The following is a 20,111-nucleotide window of genomic DNA, read 5'->3' as shown; positions in this document are numbered from 1 at the left end:
AGCTCTAAAAAGTTCACTGCACCAGAACTGCAATTTCAAACTCGAGGAGCAGTACCAGGAACCGCAGAGAAGCTAACAGCAACACCTACTGACTGTCTTGAGCCACTTGCCAAACTTGTTCTCTCGGTCAACTAGAGAAATCTAATGATGCAGTCAACTTCAGGAGTCCTTTACTTAAGCATAAAGAGATAAGAAAATAAGTTGTCAGCCACGTAATACCATTCACCTGGCAAAATCTCTTATTTTGCCCCTAACCATTTACGTGCAAATCATCACCCAAATCACTCTGAATGCACTGTTAATTGCTAATGCCTGAGTATAAATAATTTATTCCATAGGAAAAAAATGTTTTAATATTAATATTCTCGTTAATAACTGGTATGTCATCTAATAGTCAGACATTTCAGTGACCATAAACTTCTTTATGAAAACCTTTTATTTGAGACTACTGCTGTTTCTACTGTTCTATATTATTTCCATCGGCTTTTTTTTCATCCTGGTAAAGGTGGCTTAATTGCAGCTTTCAAAAAATGAAAAGGGGGAAAGTGAAGGTCATTAAATCAGGATTTTAGAGAAAATTAATACTGTTACTAAACTGGGTGCAGAGAATGATTGTATAGGACTTCATCTTGTACTTTTCCAAAAGATTAAGTCAGAGAATCTTTGTCTTGGATGAATATTCCATATGAGAAAACGAGAGAAACTGACACTTAACTCCCACAGAGTACCAGTATAAAAACAATGTCTTTAAGAGTCTGAGTCAGAGTTTCAACATGAAAGGTTTGCTTTATAGAGGAAACGCCAACCCCAGTCCATCCAGATAGACCTGGAACCTGATTAAAGTCAACACCTTTACTCTAAAATTTGCATCGCGGCACCGGCTCCCAGTTTAGAAATGTAATCGTTTAGCAGGTAGTAAGAATTTCAGTTAAGTGCTGCCTCTAAAGTACCCGTCACGATAAATAAAATCTGTAAGGTAAATGCAGTCTAGGATCCATCAGTCCCCAAATGCTTCTCTTCAAAACAAGCATCAACAACTCAAACATCTTCCTTGAAAGTGAACCATTTCCCTTGCCTATATGTTTTCCAAACGGTGAATTCGATGAAGTTTCAACCTGTCCAACAAGATTACTTGTCCACCTAGAAATGCCGTGGAGCGATAGGGAGCTTGGCAAATACCCTTTAAGGTCAGGATAGAAGTTGGAAACAGATGGGGCGAAGGAGAAAAACTTCTTTTTTGCAGTACCTTCTCGCCTCCCCAGCCCTCTTGTGGTTTACTTACTCCAAGAAAAGCAGGTTAGAGCAGCTCCGGCTTTCACCGCCCCCCCCCCCCCAGACCCCGGGAGAGAAACGAACCACCCGCGGGCAACGAGCTGCTCTTCCCCCTTTCTCACGATCAAACCTCTCGGCCTGTCCCTCCGGCATAGCCTGCAAAGCGCTCACCAGGTGACTGAACTGGAAGAGTCTCCCGGTGGAGACGAGAGCAGCCTGGGGGGCGCAGCCACCCCAAGGGGTCGCGGGTCTCCTGGCCTCCCTCACAGACGCCTGGCGGAGAGTTGTGCAGATTCGGATTCCGAGGTGCGCGCGCGTGCGCGCGCCGGGCGCAGTGCAGCTCGGACTCGCCCCCCGCCGGGCTGCGCTATCAGCACGCCACCAAATCGGAAATAAAACTTTGACCGGCCTCCGAGCGTCCTGCTCCGTGCCCTGGACCTGCGCCCCGGCCAGAAATGGGGTGCGGGCTGTCAACAGTCTTGCACCCCCGCTCCCCTGCCCGGACCCGGGGCGCGGGAGCCACTTACCGCTCGGCCCGGCCTCCCGGTGCCGCCGCACGTCCGGGGCGCGTCCGCCGCGCGCTCTCCCTGGGGTAAAAAAGAAACCTTACAGACGGTCGGCGCGCGCTCACTCGCCGCGGGCTCTGCGGAGAACGGCAGGCGGCGAAGCAGGGGCGGGCGCCGAGCTGAGGGGGACCCGGGGGAGGCGGGGGCGGAATCAGCCCAACTCCCGAGCCTGGCTCCGAAGGGGACGCGGAATGCCGGCTGGAGAGCAGCCGGCTGGGGCCGCGCTCCCGGCGGAGTGGGGGCGGAGGTGCCCCCGTCCCCGGGCATCAACTATTGTCTGGGCGCTCGGGTCCCCACTCACGCCGCCTCCGAGGCTCAGCGCTCCCCATCCCACCCGCCTGCCTCCAAGAGAAAAAGCTGAGGGGGCGGCCGGCGCAGGAAGCGAACGCGGGGTGGCTGAACGTCCGGGAGCCAAAGTCCGAGGTGGACGCGGGGGAAAGGGGAGGTGCGTGCCGAGTGGGGGAGGGGACAGGTAACTGCAGAGGGGGCGGGAAGGCCCGGGAGGATTGGTGGGGGGAGGAAATGGGGAGGGAGCCACGGAGGCAGGAGAGGGTGGAGTGGCTGAGGGGGGGCGGCCTCTGAAGCCCAGACCTGGCCCTCCCCGGGTACCCTCCTCCCGGAGACTCAGCGCCGCTCTGACTTTTCGCTCACTCGCTCACGCACACAGTGAACTCGCTCACAAAGTTGCCGGCGGTGGCGGCACTTCCCTCGCCCTTTCCCTCCCCGCCCCATTCCTTCCCCTCCTTCACTCCCTCCTCAACTCTCGGGTGAGATCACCGCTGTGCAGCTCAGCTCTGCGCTCAAATCTCGCGAGAGAAGAGGCAGCTCAGCCCAGACGGCGGGGGAAGTGGAAGGAATTAGAGGAAGGTGGGGGACCGCGGAACTCCTAGTTGCTATGACGACGGCAAAGCCCTGGATTCCTGTCTCCTGCAGAGAGCCCAGGCAGCAAACGTGGGTGCCGTTTGCAACCTGCCCCCTCCCTTGCCCGACGCCCTAATGGTGGGGAAAGCAAGGGCTAGAAGCTAGAACCTATTTGAGAGGGCATCTGGAGAAGACCAGCGTCATGATATCTGGCTAAATTTGGCAAATGAGGCTAATTATTTAAGAGATTCTGGGACAGATTTCTGCCATAGAAGTCACATATCTGAACCCCCAATTTCCTACCATATACTCAGTGTTTCGACCTTCCTGTCTAATCTCATCCCCCACCCTTCACCCACTCCATACGCTCCCTCTCTCCTCCCCGCCCCCCCCCATCACCACCGCCACCACCAGACTGAGTTCCTTGAGGACCTGCCTTATCCATCTTTGTATTCTCAGCGCCTCCACAGGCTTGGTACATAGTAGGTATTTACTTAATGTCTATGGGGGGAAAGGAACGCCACAAGCTGTACGTGTCCTCAGTACTTTCACCCTACCCTGGAAAGTACTTAGGCTTAGACTATGAATTTCTGCTCCACAGTTTGGCTTTTGACTTTGCTAAACTATCCGTCCCTTTCTGTTCACACAGAATTACCTATTTTTCAAGAGTTACAATCCCTCCTTTCTCTTTCTCCATCTTTGTCTCATAAAAACCCTATTCACCATGGGGGACCGGGTAATCATTAAGCTTCTTCAGATACCATCCTACGTACTCCAAAATGCTGCTGAGGATGAAGATGACATTTTCTCATCCCCTGTTTCTTCTTTTGATTGTAGAAACTTTTCTTTGGGTTTTATATACTCACTGCCTAAATAAAATGGATACTGTTAATAGAAGTTAAGCTTAAACTTTCGATATCAAAATGAATGAGTAAAAATAGATTCCATGGGGCTTCCCTGGTGGCGCAGTGGTTGAGAGTCCGCCTGCCGATGCAGGGGACACGGGTTCGTGCCCCGGTCCTGGAAGATCCCACATGCCACAAAGCCTGCGCGTCTGGAGCCTGTGCTCCGCAGCGGGAGAGGCCACAACAGTAAGAGGCCCGCGTACCACACACACACACACACACACACACACACACACACACACACAATAGATTCCATGGTATGTGAATTATGCCTCAATTAAAAAAAAATTCCATCTCTATTTACATAAATACGGATAAACCATTATTTAAATCAATCCCTTGGAACTAGAAACCCAAAAAGTACATAAAGATTCTTTTAGGTTACATGCAAGCTTAAATGTCATGTCGGTGAAAGGTTTTATGTTAGAAACCTAGTGATATAGTGATACAGTGATAAAAAACACTGGACAAAGTCAGGAAACTAGGGTTTGAGTTTTTCTGTGTTGCTAATAATTGAGTCTCCTTGAGAAGTTATTTAATCTTTCTGATTCTTCATCTCTAAAATGAGGGGTAGCCCACAAGTTAGGTCATTACAGCTTTAAAATTCTGTGGCTCTTAGACCTATACAAATTTCCAGTAAATAACAGATATTTTCCTTTTACATCAAACAGAATTTTTAAAATGAGTGTTTCATTTTACAGTAGGTCAGTTTCACAAAGTTCAGCTACATGTTGACAAGTTGCTTTTCAAGTTCTCTTGTCTCAACTGTAAAAACAACAGGGACTTCCTGATGGCGCAGTGGTTAGGAATCCACCTGCCAATGCAGGTGACACCCGTTCGATCCCTGGTCCAGGAAGATCCCACATGCCGCGGAGCAGCTAAGCCTGTGAGCCACAACTACTAGCCTGCGCTCTAGAGCCCACGAGCCACAACTACTGAAGCCCGCACACCTAGAACCCGTGCTCCGCAACAAGAGAAGCCACCCCATGAACAGTAGCCCCCACTTGCCGCAGCTAGGGAAAGCCAGCACGCAGCAATGAAGACCCAACGCAGCCAAAAATTAATTAATTAATTAATTTTTAAAAATGGACCCTGTTACAGTAATTTCAAAGGGAATCCATTGTTCTTTATTTACTTTTACACTAACTCAAAACAGATTTCTTGTTATTTAATAAATATGCTAACTCAAAGACCCAAACTAAATACATCCACACCCCCACCAAAATAACTATAAGAAGGAAGGAGGGAGGGAAGGAAGGGAAGAAGGAAGGAAGGGAGGGAGGGAGGGAGGAAGGAAGGAGGAGAAGAAGGGTGAGTCAAATTCACAGACTGGTATTTTTAGTATCAAATTTTTACAAAGAAACACATTGGAGCATCACCATCAATCCTGTTGATCTGTTTTCAGGAGCTATCTTTCATAACATAGCACACTATTGTAAATCAGTTGTTCATTTGCCCTGGCTCGGCTTTTAACATAGTTTTGCCCTTAAAGGATGGCTGCCAATCTGTACACCAACCCAGTACAATTTCAGAAGCACCTGTTTTATGACTCCCAGATAGCCATTTGATACATTTGAAATAACTGACCCAAGTGCTAGCCAAATCTATTAACTCTTTTCAGTGTTTCTTATGAGGCTCAAGAGATGGGTACTGGCCTCAAATTACAAAGATAATTTCCCTAACCTTCAGGCATAGTGGAAGAGTAAAGACTGTCCTAGGGTTCTAAAACTGCTCTTTCAAGACCCTAGGCTACTATTTACCCCTCACTGGTGGCAGAACTTTCAGCAGTATGTCTGAAGGAAATAAAAGGCAAAATCCACCAAAGCTGAGGTTTCAACTACCTGGTTTTCTGGGTCAAGGCACTCTGTCTGCATCTTCCCTGACCTTCCTGGGGTTTCAAAATAGCAGACAAGGAGAGCAGAAGAGGGAAAGTGAGACTAGAGAGTTTGTCAAGCACAGATTAGATCTCAACCACTTCCTGCCCACTCCATCTGTTGGCTCTCTATCCACTTCTGCACAGCCCCCTCCCCGACACGCTCAAGGGACATGTAACCTTTTCTCTGATACGAACTCCCTCCCTATTAACTTCTCAGTTTGTTAAAGCTCAGTTGAATTCACTTTCCTCTGGTTATTCGCTTCTACTCAACAACGCACCCTAACATATCAAATATGGAATGAATTTTGACACAAAAGGCCTACCAAGCAAGGAAAATATATGTTTTTATTAATATTATAAACATCAATTCACATTTGCACGTTTTACAGTTAAAATCTGGTCCACCCAGCCTATTATCATCAGTTCAGAACTTCCTGTTATTGGCTATACAGATACAGGGCATTACTAACTAATATTCAGAGAAATGACTCAACCATAAAGAAGGACCAAAGTGCTCCTCAAATCATCCAAGATTAAATTATATCCAGTGCTGTTTCACTCTTAGGATTTGATTGTTTCAGCCCTAGGTGATATAATTCTATTGACCTGAATACTAGATTTCTTAGAACACGTCATTTTCCCATTTACATTACAGTATTTATTACATGTTTAAAACATCAACTACTGTATAATCAATGAACATTCCTCAGCAAAGCTACTACACTTCCTGTCCACCCTCCCACTCTTCTAAAGGACTATTTCATACCTTCTCCTCCTCCATCAAACCTCCTGCTTATTACTCACAGATAACCGCCATGCACCTTTCATTGGTAAAATAGAGGCAACCAGAAGAGAACTCAGCACACACTCCATCCCTATGTCTCTATCTACTAACACACCTGTATCTGTCTGCATGTACTCTTCTGTCCTCCTGGCACTTAGGATAAACTCTCAGTGCTCTTAGCCAAGATTAACCTCTCCACCTGTGTACCCGTCCTATTCCCTCTGACTCCAGGACATTGATTCAGCAACTGTCACCTCTCTCTCTTGCATCAGGAAAATTTCCCTCTCTATGGAGTTGTTTCTGAGTGCTTACACACATGCTGTAACATCTGCTTGGTAGAAAATCAAACATTTCACAGATTCCATATCTCCCTCTGCTTCAATTCACTACTGGATTCTTCAAAAGGTTTTTCCACACTTGCTATCTTCAATTCCTCCCCTTCCATTGTCTTGAATCCTCTCTGAGCAGCCATTCTCGCCCACCACTCCAGAAGAAACAGGTCTTCTCAGGGTCCCTAGTGATTGCCTCATTGCTAAATCCAGTAGGCAATTCCCATCTTCACCTCACTCAACTTCTCAGCCACTGGGGAGAGGTTGATCACTCTTATCCTTGAAACAATTTCTTCACATGGCTTCTGGATTAAGAGTCTGTCTTGAGTAACCTATACCCATTACTATATATAAAATAAACAGCAAGGACCTACTGTATAGCACAGGGGGCTCTACTCAATATTCTGTAATAACCCATATGGGGAAAGAATCTGAAAAAGAATATGTATATATACATACATATACATATATTCGGTTGGTCAAAAAATTCACTGGAGTAAGAGCTTACAGAAAAACCCGAACGAACTTTTTGGCCAACCCACTATATGTACATATAACTGAATCACTTTGCTGTACACCTGAAACTAACACAACATTGTAAATCAACTATACTTAAATTTAAAAAATAAATAACGTGGGAGGGGAAGGGTAAATTAAGAGCTTGGGATTAACATACACACACTACTATATATAAACTAGATAACCAACAAGGACCTACTGTATAGGACAGGGAACTCTACTCAGTATTCTGTAATAACCCATATGGGTAAAGAATCTGAAAAAGAATGAATACATGTGTATGTATAACTGAATCACTTTGCTGTACACCAAAAATTAACACAACATTGTAAATCAACTATGCTCCAATCAAATTTTTTTAAAATTGTCTTTTCTATATAATAAATAAATAAATAAATTTAAGTTTAAGAAAAAAAAGAGTTTTTGTCTTGATTCTTTTCCTACCTTTCTGGCCTTCTCAGTATCGAATCTCTAAACATAGAAGTCCCCAGAACTCAGTCCTTAGACACCTTCTCTTTGTGGTCTCCAATTAGTCCATGGCAGTCTCACTGGTCCTACAGCTTAAATGCCATCCATATACTGACAACTCCCAAATGTACATCTCCAGTCCAGATGCCTCCCCAAACTCCAGACTTATACATCCATCTCTGACTCAACATTTCCAACTGGTTGTGTAGTTGGTATCTCCAACTTCACATGTCTAAAACTGGAAAGCTCTAGATAATCCTCCCAAACCAGTGCCTTCCTGCAGTTTTCCCTACCTCAGTTAAGGGTACCCTTCCAGAGATTCAGAGGTTTTTGTTTAGAGCAAAAGTCTTAGAGTTGTTCTTGATTCTTCTGTGTCTCTCAGATCACACATCAGACCAGCAGTGAATTCTGTTGGCTCTTCCTTCAAAATACGTGCAGAATGCAGTCATTTTCTACCCACCACGACTCTCCCTCTCTGATTCAAGCCATTTCTCACTTGGATTATCACAAGAATTTCCCTATCTGGTCTCCTGATTCCAGCCCTTTCCCTCAATATTTTATTCTACCCACAGAACCAGAGTGTGGAGCATAAGCAACTCAGATCAGGTCACTTCTCTGCTCAAAAGCCTTCCAGGCCTTCTCATCAAACTCAGAGAAAAAGCCCAAGTCCCCATTCTGGCCTGGAAAGCTGTTCATTCTCTGACTCCCGTCTGGAACTCTGGCCTCATCTCCTTCCTCCCACCCTCCCTCTCTCCTTCCCAGCCATACCCGCATCTCTCTGTTCTTTGAATTCACAAGGCACTCTCCTGCCTCCAGGCCTTGCTTTTGCTGTTCCCTCTGCCTGGAAAACTGTTTCCCCAAGTGTCTACGTGACTCACTCTCTGAGTTCCTTTAGGTGTCTGTTCCAAGGCAACCGTGTTGGTCACTTGTTGTCTTGCTCTTGGCTGCTGTCTTTCCTCCTGTGATATCTCCCTGGGAGTGGACCCCCATGGGTTGTGTTTCCCAGGCTTCCTTGTCTGGTGCCTCTAGCTGGTTGGGTTCCGCCACTGAGAAGCAGGAGAAGAATGTGGCCAGATAAAGAGGCAGACCTTTCTCCTCCTCTCTGTCTGCCTCAGGCAGTGTCTTAGCAGCAGATACATCTCCTCTTTGGCCCCAGGTTGTACTGGGTAAGAACCTTCCCCAGGCTCTGGTAGTATCTTTAGCTTAAGGGTGATAGCAACCTTCCAGTGTTAAGAATCTCTGGGTTGCCTCATCATCCTGGTTAGCTTCTCAGCCCTTCCATCACCTATGTAAGAGTTCCCCTGTGTTAAATTCCCTCTTTTTGAATTACCAACACTGGTTTCTATTCTCCTAACTGGACCTTGATTGTTACAGTCACCCTTTATGAAATAGCAATCCCCCCAATCTCATACTCCCCAGGCGCCTCACCCAACTTTATTCTTCTTTGGAGTCCTTAACACCCCCAGACATAGTGTTTACTTGTTTACTGGTTTACTGTCTATCTCTCATCTAGAATATCTGCTTTATTACCACTGTATTTCCAGCACCTAGAACAGTGCCTGCTACATAGTAGACACTTGCATGCTTGCCGAATGAGCAAACAGTGCTCTTCTAAAGACAAAGTAAAAGGGCTAGCAGAGTGTGGTAGGCAGACTAGCATTCCATGTCTGAATGCCTGGAACCTGTGCCTATGTTACCTTACATGGCAAAAGTTACTTTACATGTGTGATTAAATTCAAGATCTTGCAATGGGGAGATTATCCTGAAATTATCCAAGTGGGCCTAATGCAATCATAAAAGGGAGGTAGACGCGTCAGAGTTAGAGTTAGAGAAGGAGGACTGACCATGGAAGCAGAGTCAGAGAGAGAGTTGAAATGCTTCACACTGGAGGAAGGGGCCATGAGCCAAGGAGTGTAGGCAGCCTCCAGAAGCAAGAAAGGGCAAGGGAAATGGATTCTCCCCTAGAGCCTGCAGAAGGATTACAGCCCTGCTGACTTGTTTATTTATTTATTTATTCATTCATTCATTCATTCATTCATTCATTTTTGGCTGTGTTGGGTCTTCGTTGCTGCGAGCAGGCTTTCTCTAGTTGTGGTGAGCAGGGGCTACTCTTTCTCGTGGTGCACAGGCTTCTCACTGCAGTGGCTTCTCTTGTTGCGGAGCACAGACTCTAGGCACGTGGGCTTCAGTAGCTGTGGCTCGAAGGCTCTAGAGCTCAGACTCAGGAGTTGTGGTGCAAGAGCTTTGTTGCTCCGCGGCATGTGGGGTCTTCCTGGACCAGGGCTCGAACCCATGTCTCCTGCACTGGCAGGCAGATTCTTAACCACTGCACCACCAGGGAAGCCCCACTGCTGACTTCTTGATTTTAGCCCAGTGAAACCCACTTTGGACTTCTGACCTCTATAACAGCAAGACAATAGATTTGTGCTGTTTTAAGCCACTAAATTTGTGGTAATTTGGTATAGCAGTCATAGGAGACTAATACACAGAGTTTTCTCGGTATGTAAACTCTGGGGCGTGATATGTCTTGTTTCCTCTTAGATCTCCACTTTCTAGCATAGTTCCTAACACAAGCAAGGCACTCCATAAATGTTTGTGGAATAAATGAACAAAGCTTAATAGCAAAGGAGAATTAGGGCTCCATCCTGATGGAGTGGCCAAATCGCTAACTGGCTTTACCTGATCTTAGAAAGGGTAGAAAGCATCTTGCTACTAGGAGGCCTCCTTGAGCTTCTGAAGCCATGAAGATAGGGGGGTCTGGGGCAGGGAGACAATCCAAGGTTTAGGCACCAATGTCAGCTAGAGAGAATGAAGACCAGTCACAAGGGGCTTTGTGTGATACATTCAGGAGCTTGGGCTTTATTCTGTAAGCAATAAGGAGCCACTGAAGGATTTTCAGAAGGCAGAGACATATTCAAATTTGCACCTAAGAGGTTATAGAACACTTAAAGGATGATATTTAGAAATCCATGGGTCAGAGAAGAGGTCAGAACTAGAGTTATAAATGTGAGAGGCGGTAGCTTATAGCTGCTGATACGTCACATTAAATAACGTTTTAATTAAAGGCACCATCACAAATTTTCTTGTCCTTCTCATAGGTATCTTCTTTTGAAACATACTCCATTGAGCTGTTCAAGCTATTCCTGGCTTTCTGATGATTTTCTTATTAACATGGGCTCCATAAAAATCCCAGGAGGACTGAAAGTCCTGGTTCACCCATCCTTTTGATCCTTTTCTATGTAGGCATCAGCACATGCTACTCCAGCAGTCATTTTTAAAAGAAATCATCTTTGGATCATTTCAAATATTTTTATTCAGCCCTTCAATAGTACTTCCTTTCAGGGAGCTCTTTGCTCTTTTAAACAACTTGAATATTCTCTGAGGAGGTGGAAATTTCCTTCCACTCACCCTTGTCTCTTTATCCCTTTCATCAGATTTTATGGTCGAGGATGTGTCAGGGAAAGAAGGTGGGGGAAAGAAAGGTCTCTCTCCACTCCCTCGTCTTTTTAAAATCCCTAGAAATGAAAAGAGACTTGCTCGTGACTTGGAAGTTGTGGGCTGAGGCCTCCTAGAACCATCTGGCTTGTTCCCTTGCCAGCCAGAGCTGAGGCGACATTCACAAGGACCCAGGAGCTGCAGGGGCACTTGAGTTTGCAGCTGCCTCAAGGCATCCAAGGAGAGAGCAGCAAGATTCTGCAAGAGAAATCACACCTGGCGTGTTCCTGAGGGCATGGAACATATGTAACGAGGGTGTCCTTCGGTGGGCACACCAAGGAGCACAGCTGGATCGTTAAAGCCATCCTAGCCTTTATTGAAGAGCAAAGAGGTAAGAATGAATAATGCTGATGGTTCAAGTATATTCAGGACCTTAAAACAACTCAGCACTCACCCTGAATATCCTAAATTGTTTTTTAGAGATGAAACTTTTAAAAGTTTCTTTCCATATCACTGATTCTTTCTATTTGGGGGGTAGTGATGAGTACATTTACTCAGGTATGAGAAATGGCTGTGGCCAATACATGTAATTTTTTAATTTATTCTGTAGATACACAGAGAAATGATCACCCTGGGAAGTGAAGGAAGATCTACTAGACCTTGGATTCTGGTGTGGATTTCTGGACTCAAACACAACGCTAATATTATTTAATTTTCCTGGACTTCTGTTTCTTTAAATGCAAAAGGAGAAGGCCAGGGGCCCATCCCTTTAGACTAAACACTTATGTGTTGAGGCATTACCCTCTTTCAGAGGTCTCTATGCTCCTGGTCAAGAAGCTTTTGTTCCTGAAAAAGAAAAAGTTTCCTGAACCTCCCTTCATTCCCAAGGTTTTTGCCCTTTTAAACATGGTCTCTACCTTCCCCTCACCTCTCCTGCCCCTTCCCCTCACCCCATTGCACAAGCCCATCTCAGATATCAAGGGCAACCCTAACTCATGCTGGTAGGGTGGACTCTTCTCAAAGGCACCTCCTGCTGTGCTCTCATGATGGCTGTGGTTGGCACTGCTAGAGTGGATCTTCATCGTTGCCTGTGGTGCGGGTCGCCCACGTGAGCTGCTCTGGCTGGCAGTGGAGCTCTCAGGACTGCTGCCCCCAGCTGCTTCCACCTCTCAGGACAATCAGCTCCGGCTCCTAGGGATGCTGCGCAGTTATGAGTTCGTTGCTCCATACTTCCTCTAGAGGGCAGCACAAATCACAGTCCCTGCCAAGTAGCTGGGGACAACTCAAAGATGCAGGGTTGACTTGTAGAATTCATTCAAATCTCCCTAGTCCAGACTGATACTATGGGAGCAAGAATGAAAGTATCACACCCACTGGTCCTCACCTGAAGGCAGTTCAGCGTGGCGGAGGCAGAAGGACCCAGCCTCAATCCCACCTCCACCTCTGCCCTTAGTAGTCAGGTGGCTTTGGGATAAGTTACTTGACTTCTTTAAGCCTTGATTTTCTTACCTTTAAAACAGGAATAGTAATAATGATGGACTTTTTTAAAAACCACATAATTGTTTGGGGGATTAAATGAGATAATACACATTTTGTTAGACCCTGTGGCTTGGCTACCTAAAAGCCATCCACAAACCCCTGTTGCCCTTTTTTTTCTTTCCAGACATCCTCGTAGCCTCCAGAACTAGCTGGAATGAAACAGGGACTTTATTCCAAAAATTCTGATTCCAAGATACCCAGGGGTAGGCCCTTGACCCTTGAACAACACAGGTTTGAACTGCAGGGATCCACTTGGATTTTTTTTGGTAGTAAATACTACAGTACTGCACAATCCGTGTTTGGCTGAATCTGAGGATAAGAAGCAACTACAGATACCAAGGGGTGACTACAAATTATTCTTGAATTTTCAACTACTCTGCCCCCTTAACCTTCGCCTTGTTCAGGACTCAACTGTACAGTACCGTCCGCGTTCTCTCCATCACTCACGTGCTTCTCCCTCTGCATCTGCCTCTATAGCATCCTTCTCTCTTTCTGTAGGTTGGTTCCTCGACTTTTTTGTCCACATGGGGAAAATACCTTCTGGGTTCATTCAGAATTCAAATATCTCCCAAGTTTACAAAATTCCCTAAGAGAAAAGTTTACAAAATACCTGGCTAACCCAGCTTTGGATCAGGTGCCTGCCTCTAGTCCAATCAGCTGTGACCAGGAGCCCAGGGCCGTGTTGCACAAAAGAGCATAAAGGAACCATGGCATAGCTGTGGAAGTGGCAGTTCCCACAGAAGAGGTCCTGCAGGCAACAATAAACGTGCAAGATGGAAGAGTTATGTAAGAAGTATAAGTCTAGGTATCAGCCCTTAAGGAAATTAGTAGGTACTTGGGAGAAAACAGAAACATTAAGTCTTCAGTTTAAATTGATTTTGATGCTGAGGAGGATAATGTAGCGGAAAAAACCCCCCAAACAATCAATAGTGGTGGAAGAAGTCTTGTGCTTCTTGAGGTCCAATCACTGAAACCCAATACAATGGTGGGGGTGGCCTGTAGGCCAACCCTTCCTTCTGTCTTGGAAGATGAGAAGTAAAAACACTTACTCAAAATAAAAGGTGGCTGGGAGACAGGTCTTGCCAGAAAGGGGAACCATTTGAGGTGGGATCTTTCTGCCCTGGGCAGGAATTAATGGAATTAGGCCATGAAGGGGGATTTGCTGTCCATATCAAAGAGCTTACAAAGTAGGATAAGACAGGATTAAGTAGCATAGTTAGAGTTTATGGAAAAGAGATCAAGGAGTTGGGGATGGCTCCATGAAGCCAGTGGATCTTGGCCCATGTGGTGAAGAAGTAGAGGGGGTGGGGCGTTCCTGGAGGGAGAACAGCAAACACAGGAACCGAGGCTGGAGCACACTGGAGTATTTGGGAAGAGTCACGTGCAAGGGAATGCAGAGCAGCAGACCTGAAACTGTGGGATGCACAGGGAAAGCACCCAGCGTGCCTGTTAAACGTAGATTCCCAGGCCCCCGGGTCAGAGGTTCTGATTTAGTTGGTCCGGGTGGCTCCCGGGATTCAACATACTCAGCACCCCAAGAGGCTACAGAGCACACTCTGAGACGCACTGCTGTCCCCACCTTCTTCCGCTGAGGATGTGCTTAAGAATCTTCACTCAGTGACAGCAGCTGACTACGAGCCCAGGAGAGCTGCTCTCAGCCAGTGCCACTGTGGCCACTTCCTGGGGCTCCTTTGTGTCCCCAAAGCCCAGAAGGGCAGCTGGCTTGGTCTTCATCTCATTGTAGGGGGATTACACCCAGCCCAAGACACAGCAGAAAGAGTCTAGCTGTTGAATTCTTCTTAGACAATGTTGCTGTTTATATGACTCTCTGGTTCATTTACTGCCTTTCATTATCTAACCACAGTTTTGGTTTTTTTCTTTTTTTTTTCTTTTTTTTTTTTTTGCCGTACGCGGGCCTCTCACTGTTGTGGCCTCTCCCGTTGCGGAGCACAGGCTCCGGACGCGCAGGCTCAGCGGCCATGGCTCATGGGCCCAGCCGCTCTGTGGCATGTGGGACCTTCCCGGACCAGGGCATGAACCCGTGTCCCCTGCATCGGCAGGCGGACTCTCAACCACTGCGCCACCAGGGAAGCCCCATAGTTTTGGTTTTTTTGGGGGGGAGTGCCATGCTGTGTGGCATGCAGGATCTTAGTTCCCCGACCAGGAATCGAACCTGTGCCTCCTGCAGTGGAGGTACGGAATCTTAACCGCTGGACCACCAGGGAAGTCCCCACAGTTAATTGTTCATATAAATTTAATAATCAGATTTTATATAATAGTAAAAGAGTGATTTATCTTAATTTTTTTTTTAAAAAAGAGGTTGTTTGTTTGAAGAGTTTCTATTCCAAACTTCTCAAGAGTTGGTAGGTATATATCTTAATCCTACATTATTTCTTTTTCTTTCTAAGCCACTTCTTAATCTCCTCTCCTGCAATTCAATCCACATAATTTCCATTAAGGTATCATTTTACAAGAAAACAGAGTTAAGAAGAAGTCAAGGACTTCCCTGGTGGCGCAGTGGTAAAGAATCCGCCTGCCAATGCAGCAGACATGGGTTCGAGCCTTGGTTCAGGAAGATCCCACATGCCGCGGAGCAACTAAGCCCGTGCACCACAACTACTAAGCCTGCGCTCTAGCGCCTGTGAGCCACAACTACTGAGCCCGTGAACCACAACTACTGAAGCCCGTGCGCCTAGAGCCCACGCTCCGCAACAAGAGAAGCCACAGCAATGAGAAGCCCATGCACCGCAATGAAGAGTAGCCCCTACTCACCGCAACTAGAGAAAGCACGCAGCAACGAACACCCGACGCAGCCAAAAATAAATAAATAAATAATTAATTAAAAACATTTAATTAAAAAAAAATGTCAAATCATTTGCAAGGTGTTGGGACTGAAATGGAAGTTTCTTAATACCCCGCCCGAGGGTTTTCTTATTAAGCAATTATCTTGTCATTATTTTATTCTTGAGTTGTTCCCTTCAGTTGTTTTCAGAAAAATTTTAAATGTTGTTAAGATGCTTTCCAGTCTCTTGAACCAGAAATTCCCAGTATACAGACAATGATTAGATCCCCTTCTTCTCTGCTCGAATTTCTCTTATTCTTCATCCCACCCCCAGTCGATATTTGCAACCATATTTCTCTGGACCTACCATTAGGATGAGAAAGAAAAGGCATCTGCCTTGTGTCATTATGTTCGTTTAGTCCAGTGGTTCTCACTCCATCATCACCATGAATAGTCTGGGTCTTCTGTCTAATTTCCATCTTATCCCATTCTATTAGAAATGTTATTTCTATTCAGTGGTTAACGCTTCCAATATTCACAAGAAAAAACTAGGATGACTCAGTCCTCTTGGGTTCCAAGTGCCAGATACAATCCTATTTGAAATCTCTGTGTCCTGAGGTTGGTCTGGTTCTCTGGTCTACACTGCCCAGCAGCACACAGGATGAGAAACAACATTTATTGGGCCATAACTAGCTGGGGTGAATCAGCCCTACTCTTCTCACATGTGTACCACCCTGCTCTAGCCAGGTGAATGATAGCTATAAGGATACAAGTTGATCTCTAGGGTGCTGAATAATACATGTGGAGCCTCCCCAAGGATTCTGTTCTGGTTATTATTGTATAACAAATTATCCTAAAACTTAAAGGCTTAAAACAACCATCTTTTAAATATGCCACAATTTTGTGGGTTAGGGAATTCTGGGAGAGCCCAGCCAGGCCATTCTCTCTTGTAAGTGGTACCCAGCTGGTAGTCTGGAGTCTTCACTCACAGGTCTACATCTCGGTGGGGAGACGGGGGAAGGCTGAACTTCGCTGGGACTGCCAACTGGCTTCTTCACCAAAACTGTCTCAGGGTGGTTGGACTTACCTGGCAGGGCTTTCAGAGGGTTCTGAGGGACAGGAAATGGAAACCACCAGTCCCTTAAGGTCTGGGCCTGGAATTGGCATGACATCACTTCTGCCATATTCCTGACCATTCTAGACCATAACATTGGTCAAGAAATTATATCATCTGCCTATTCAGTAAGAGAGAGAAATAGTAAGTGACATGTTTAATCCATCTCAGAGGTTATGCACCAAACATTTGTAGAGCATGTAGTAAGGCCCAGGCCCAGTGTAAGACTCTGCATGTATGGAGGAAAGTCAACACACTCCCTGCCATTGATAAGCCCACAGCCTAGAGGAGAGGAAGCTGTGCTGTATAGTTCCTCCTCACAGCCTTTCAGGAACTCTCCCAGAGTGAAACCAGGTATCCGTTTTAGAAGGAGATAATTTAAAAAGAAAAAGAGAGAAAGATCCACTGTCTAATAATCTCCAGTTGCTTGTAATTCAAATGTCTGTTTATCTAACAACTCCTGGCATACAAATAAATCGTGATGTGGAGCCGAAGCTTGAAGTGTTAGAGGGGAAAATAAATGGCAGAGACAACTTCTCTGAGGAACAGATCTCGTGCTAAGAAGAAATTGGAGTCTGAGCTCAGCGATAGTGGGATAAATTCCAGACAACTTCCTTTCTCAACTGTAAGGCAAGCCAGTTAGGCCAGTTATCACCTTGCGCAAACCTATCAATCACAAATCCGAGAAGGCTTCCCCTTGTAACAGCGTGTTAGGATCATAAAGGAAAGGCAGAGCAATCATGCATCATCTTCTAGGGGAAAGAGGGAAGATAATGTTTCTAGTTCAGCAGCTTTGCAGCTAGGAGGCTGCCTCGCCCTGAAGCAGACCTGTTAGGCATGAAGCCACTTAACTTAATAGACTGATCTGTCACAGTTTGTTAAGGTTTGAGATTTCTAGCAAGAGCGGGAAAAGATGGTCACACTGTAACAGGACATTGTGTTCATGAAGCAAAAATATGGTTAAGATTCTGACCACGGAGAAACTGGTTTACGTTCTACTTTTTAGGGATGTTTCTAGGGGACCCAACCATCAAGTCACTAACCCACAAACCTTAATGCCAGGTTCTTTGGGGCCTCTGGGCTTTGCCCATGTTGCTCTTACCTAATACGTCTGGCTGGTATGGAAAAGAGAAAGGAAAACATGAGAAGGTAGTTGGGACCAGAGGAGTGGCCTTAGCAGCCCAGTATTTGGAAGGCACATGTTCCCAACCGTGATGTAGATGATAAACGCTGTTGTTTAGAAAAGAGAGAAATCAGTGAGGACTCTTATGGAGGGAAAAGGCCTCTTACAGGGTTTATAAGCTTTAGCTAAATAGAGATGTCCAAGAAAAGGATTCCAGGCTGGCAAAAGAGCACATGGAAAAAATGGGTGTGGTTCCAGCCGGTGGCACCTACTCAAGGGCAAACATTGGCTGCTAATGAGCAAAGCATGGGACCAGGACACACTCGGGAGGCCTCGAGGACACTAGCCCATTCTGGCTTCTATGGGTGTTTGAAGGAAGTTGGGAGATAAGGCTAGCAAGATAGGCGTGGCCAAGATAGGAAGCACTTGAGTCCATTGCCGAAGTCTTTGAAGCCAGTATTCCTTATTCTAGAAATAGAAATTTCTTTGTTGGGTTCAAAGAACTCTTGATACATTCCTTTCCAAAGGTATAATCCATTCTTCACAGAAAAAAGAAGAGCACCGGTATGCTTCATATATCTTTGTTGTAATCACTGTTAAACATCATTTACACACGGGATCAAATGCCTACTGGTTAGGTACCTATCCCTGGGCTCTGTTTGATTTCTTGTTCTTATATGTTTCTTGGTTTAGACATGATCTGAACTGTGTGTTGAACAATGACTTAAAAAATATCACTGAAAGTGCTTAGATGAGCAGTTATGAAATAAGGAATAAACTATTTCACACACTGTGTTTTTCTAAATCACATTATTAAAATATTCAGTTTATTTCAGGAGAAGGAAAAATAAATGACATACATAGTCTCCTGATAATGAAAGATACTGGTAATCCCCTGTCCTCTCTCCATTCCCCCCACATCCATTCTACCCATCACCTGAAATCCTACTTCCTCCACCACGTTCCCCCTAACCTTTCCAGCCTCAGCTGATTATTTCCCTCCCTGATCTCCTCTTGCACATACATCATTTTTGAATTCTCTCGGGTTTTTTTTAACGCCTTTATTAGAGTATAATTGCTTTACAATGTTGTGTTAGTTTCTGCTTTATAACAAAGTGAATCAGTTATACATATATCGCCACCTCTCAGTTTTTAGAAACTAAAATAATAAGCATTTTGAGAACAAGAATTCGATCAAGTTTTTATATTGCTCAAGGTCTAGCTAACAATAATAAAAGCCAACATTTATTGGGCACTTAACTGTGCCAGAAGCTTCACTTCCACTATTTAATACTCATAATTATCCTTTGATGGTGGTGCTATCATTATCCCCATTTTACAGGTGAGGAAACAGACGGACTCGAGGTTATATGGCCAGCAAATGATGAATTTAGGGTTTAATTCCAGGTATTCTGACTCCAGAGTCCATGTACTTAATTACTTCTCAAAATAATACCAATAACATTTATTGAATATTTACTGTGTTCCAGGCATTGAGTTAAGTGTATTACAGGGATTATTTCATTTATTTTTCACACATATCCATGAGCTTGATTCCATTATTGTCTCCATTTTGAGGATGAGGATATTGAGGTTTTGAGGTATGAGGTAGTGGGGGTTTGTTTTTTTTGTTTTTGTGAGAGCATTTAAGTTCTCAGCAAATTTCAATTATATAATACAGCATTATCAACTACAGTCACCATGTTTTACATTAGAGAGACAGTGAGCTTTAACAGCTTCATCAAGATCATGTGGCTAATAGGGGCTGGAACCCAGATTGGGACTAGCTATGACTGAGTCTAGAGACCACAAGATTGCTGCCTAGTATAGTAAAGGTGAAGTACATAGAATGCTCTACCTAATGCAACAACGCCTTCCATTTATCAACATCCTTCTTGCTAGAATTCTCTTATTTCAACCCTTCTTTTCACGGCATGTTTTCCAACGTCTTGACTATCCTAGGCTAACCTTAGATAATGTCCATCTTAAGAAACGTACTTCGGAACTAAAGCAGATATTTCAGATGGGATCTGATCAGACCATGTCACAGGTTTGGTTTCCCAAACAAAAGTATGAGGCTCTTTAACCAGAATCACTGCCTTTTCCCTTTCCACGGCCCTGAACCCTAAGCACAGTGTGCCATGTCTGTTTCCATCTTCTGTCACATGCATGCTCAGCTCCAGTCGCTGAACGTGATAGTGGTTAGGATTTCCATTATCATAGTGAGTGGGGTATCAGTTAGGAATGCTCTCCACTGTGAATAATAGAATATCTATCAATAGTTTGAACAAAGAGGTTTATAATTCTTACATCACAGCAGTCTGGACAAAAATGGCTGCTGGCATTAGTTTATTGGCTCAGTGATGGCAGGGCTGACCTCCCTATGATTCTCTTTACCTTTTCTTCCTGGTTAACAAGTTGCAGGCAAGTCAGGAAGAAGGGCTGTGCCAATTCTGTTCCTTTTAAAAGAAAAACAAAAGTTTTTCCAACAGCATCTTAAACAAATTCCCCCTCTGTCTCATTGGCTACAACTGGGTC

At 45.1% G+C, this 20,111-nt stretch overlaps 1 protein-coding gene across 6 annotated transcripts in view; it reads right to left on the bottom strand.

The window, feature by feature from the left end:
• Positions 1–20,111, bottom strand: part of LOC309802349 (uncharacterized protein) — a 374,757-nt gene that overhangs the window by 257,871 nt on the left and 96,775 nt on the right. For 3 of the 6 annotated variants that reach the window (XR_014293773.1, XM_082617820.1, XM_082617821.1), the window contains exons 1-2: positions 1,800–2,416; positions 1,444–1,710 (exon numbers count right to left, since the gene is read on the bottom strand). The exons of 1 other annotated variant lie outside the window; for it this stretch is intronic. Coding sequence is in view for 2 of the 5 variants with exons in the window: in XM_082617820.1 (XP_082473946.1) it covers positions 1,444–1,710; positions 1,800–2,105 (573 nt within the window). In the remaining 3 variants the exon portion in view is untranslated. 2 more of the 6 variants (XR_014293771.1, XR_014293772.1) reach the window with 2 other exon arrangements.

The sequence above is a fragment of the Mesoplodon mirus genome, assembly GCF_964341445.2.
Source record: "Mesoplodon mirus genome assembly, chromosome: 4".
Taxonomy (NCBI): domain Eukaryota; kingdom Metazoa; phylum Chordata; class Mammalia; order Artiodactyla; family Ziphiidae; genus Mesoplodon; species Mesoplodon mirus.
This window is presented reverse-complemented; position numbering and strand designations above follow the sequence as displayed.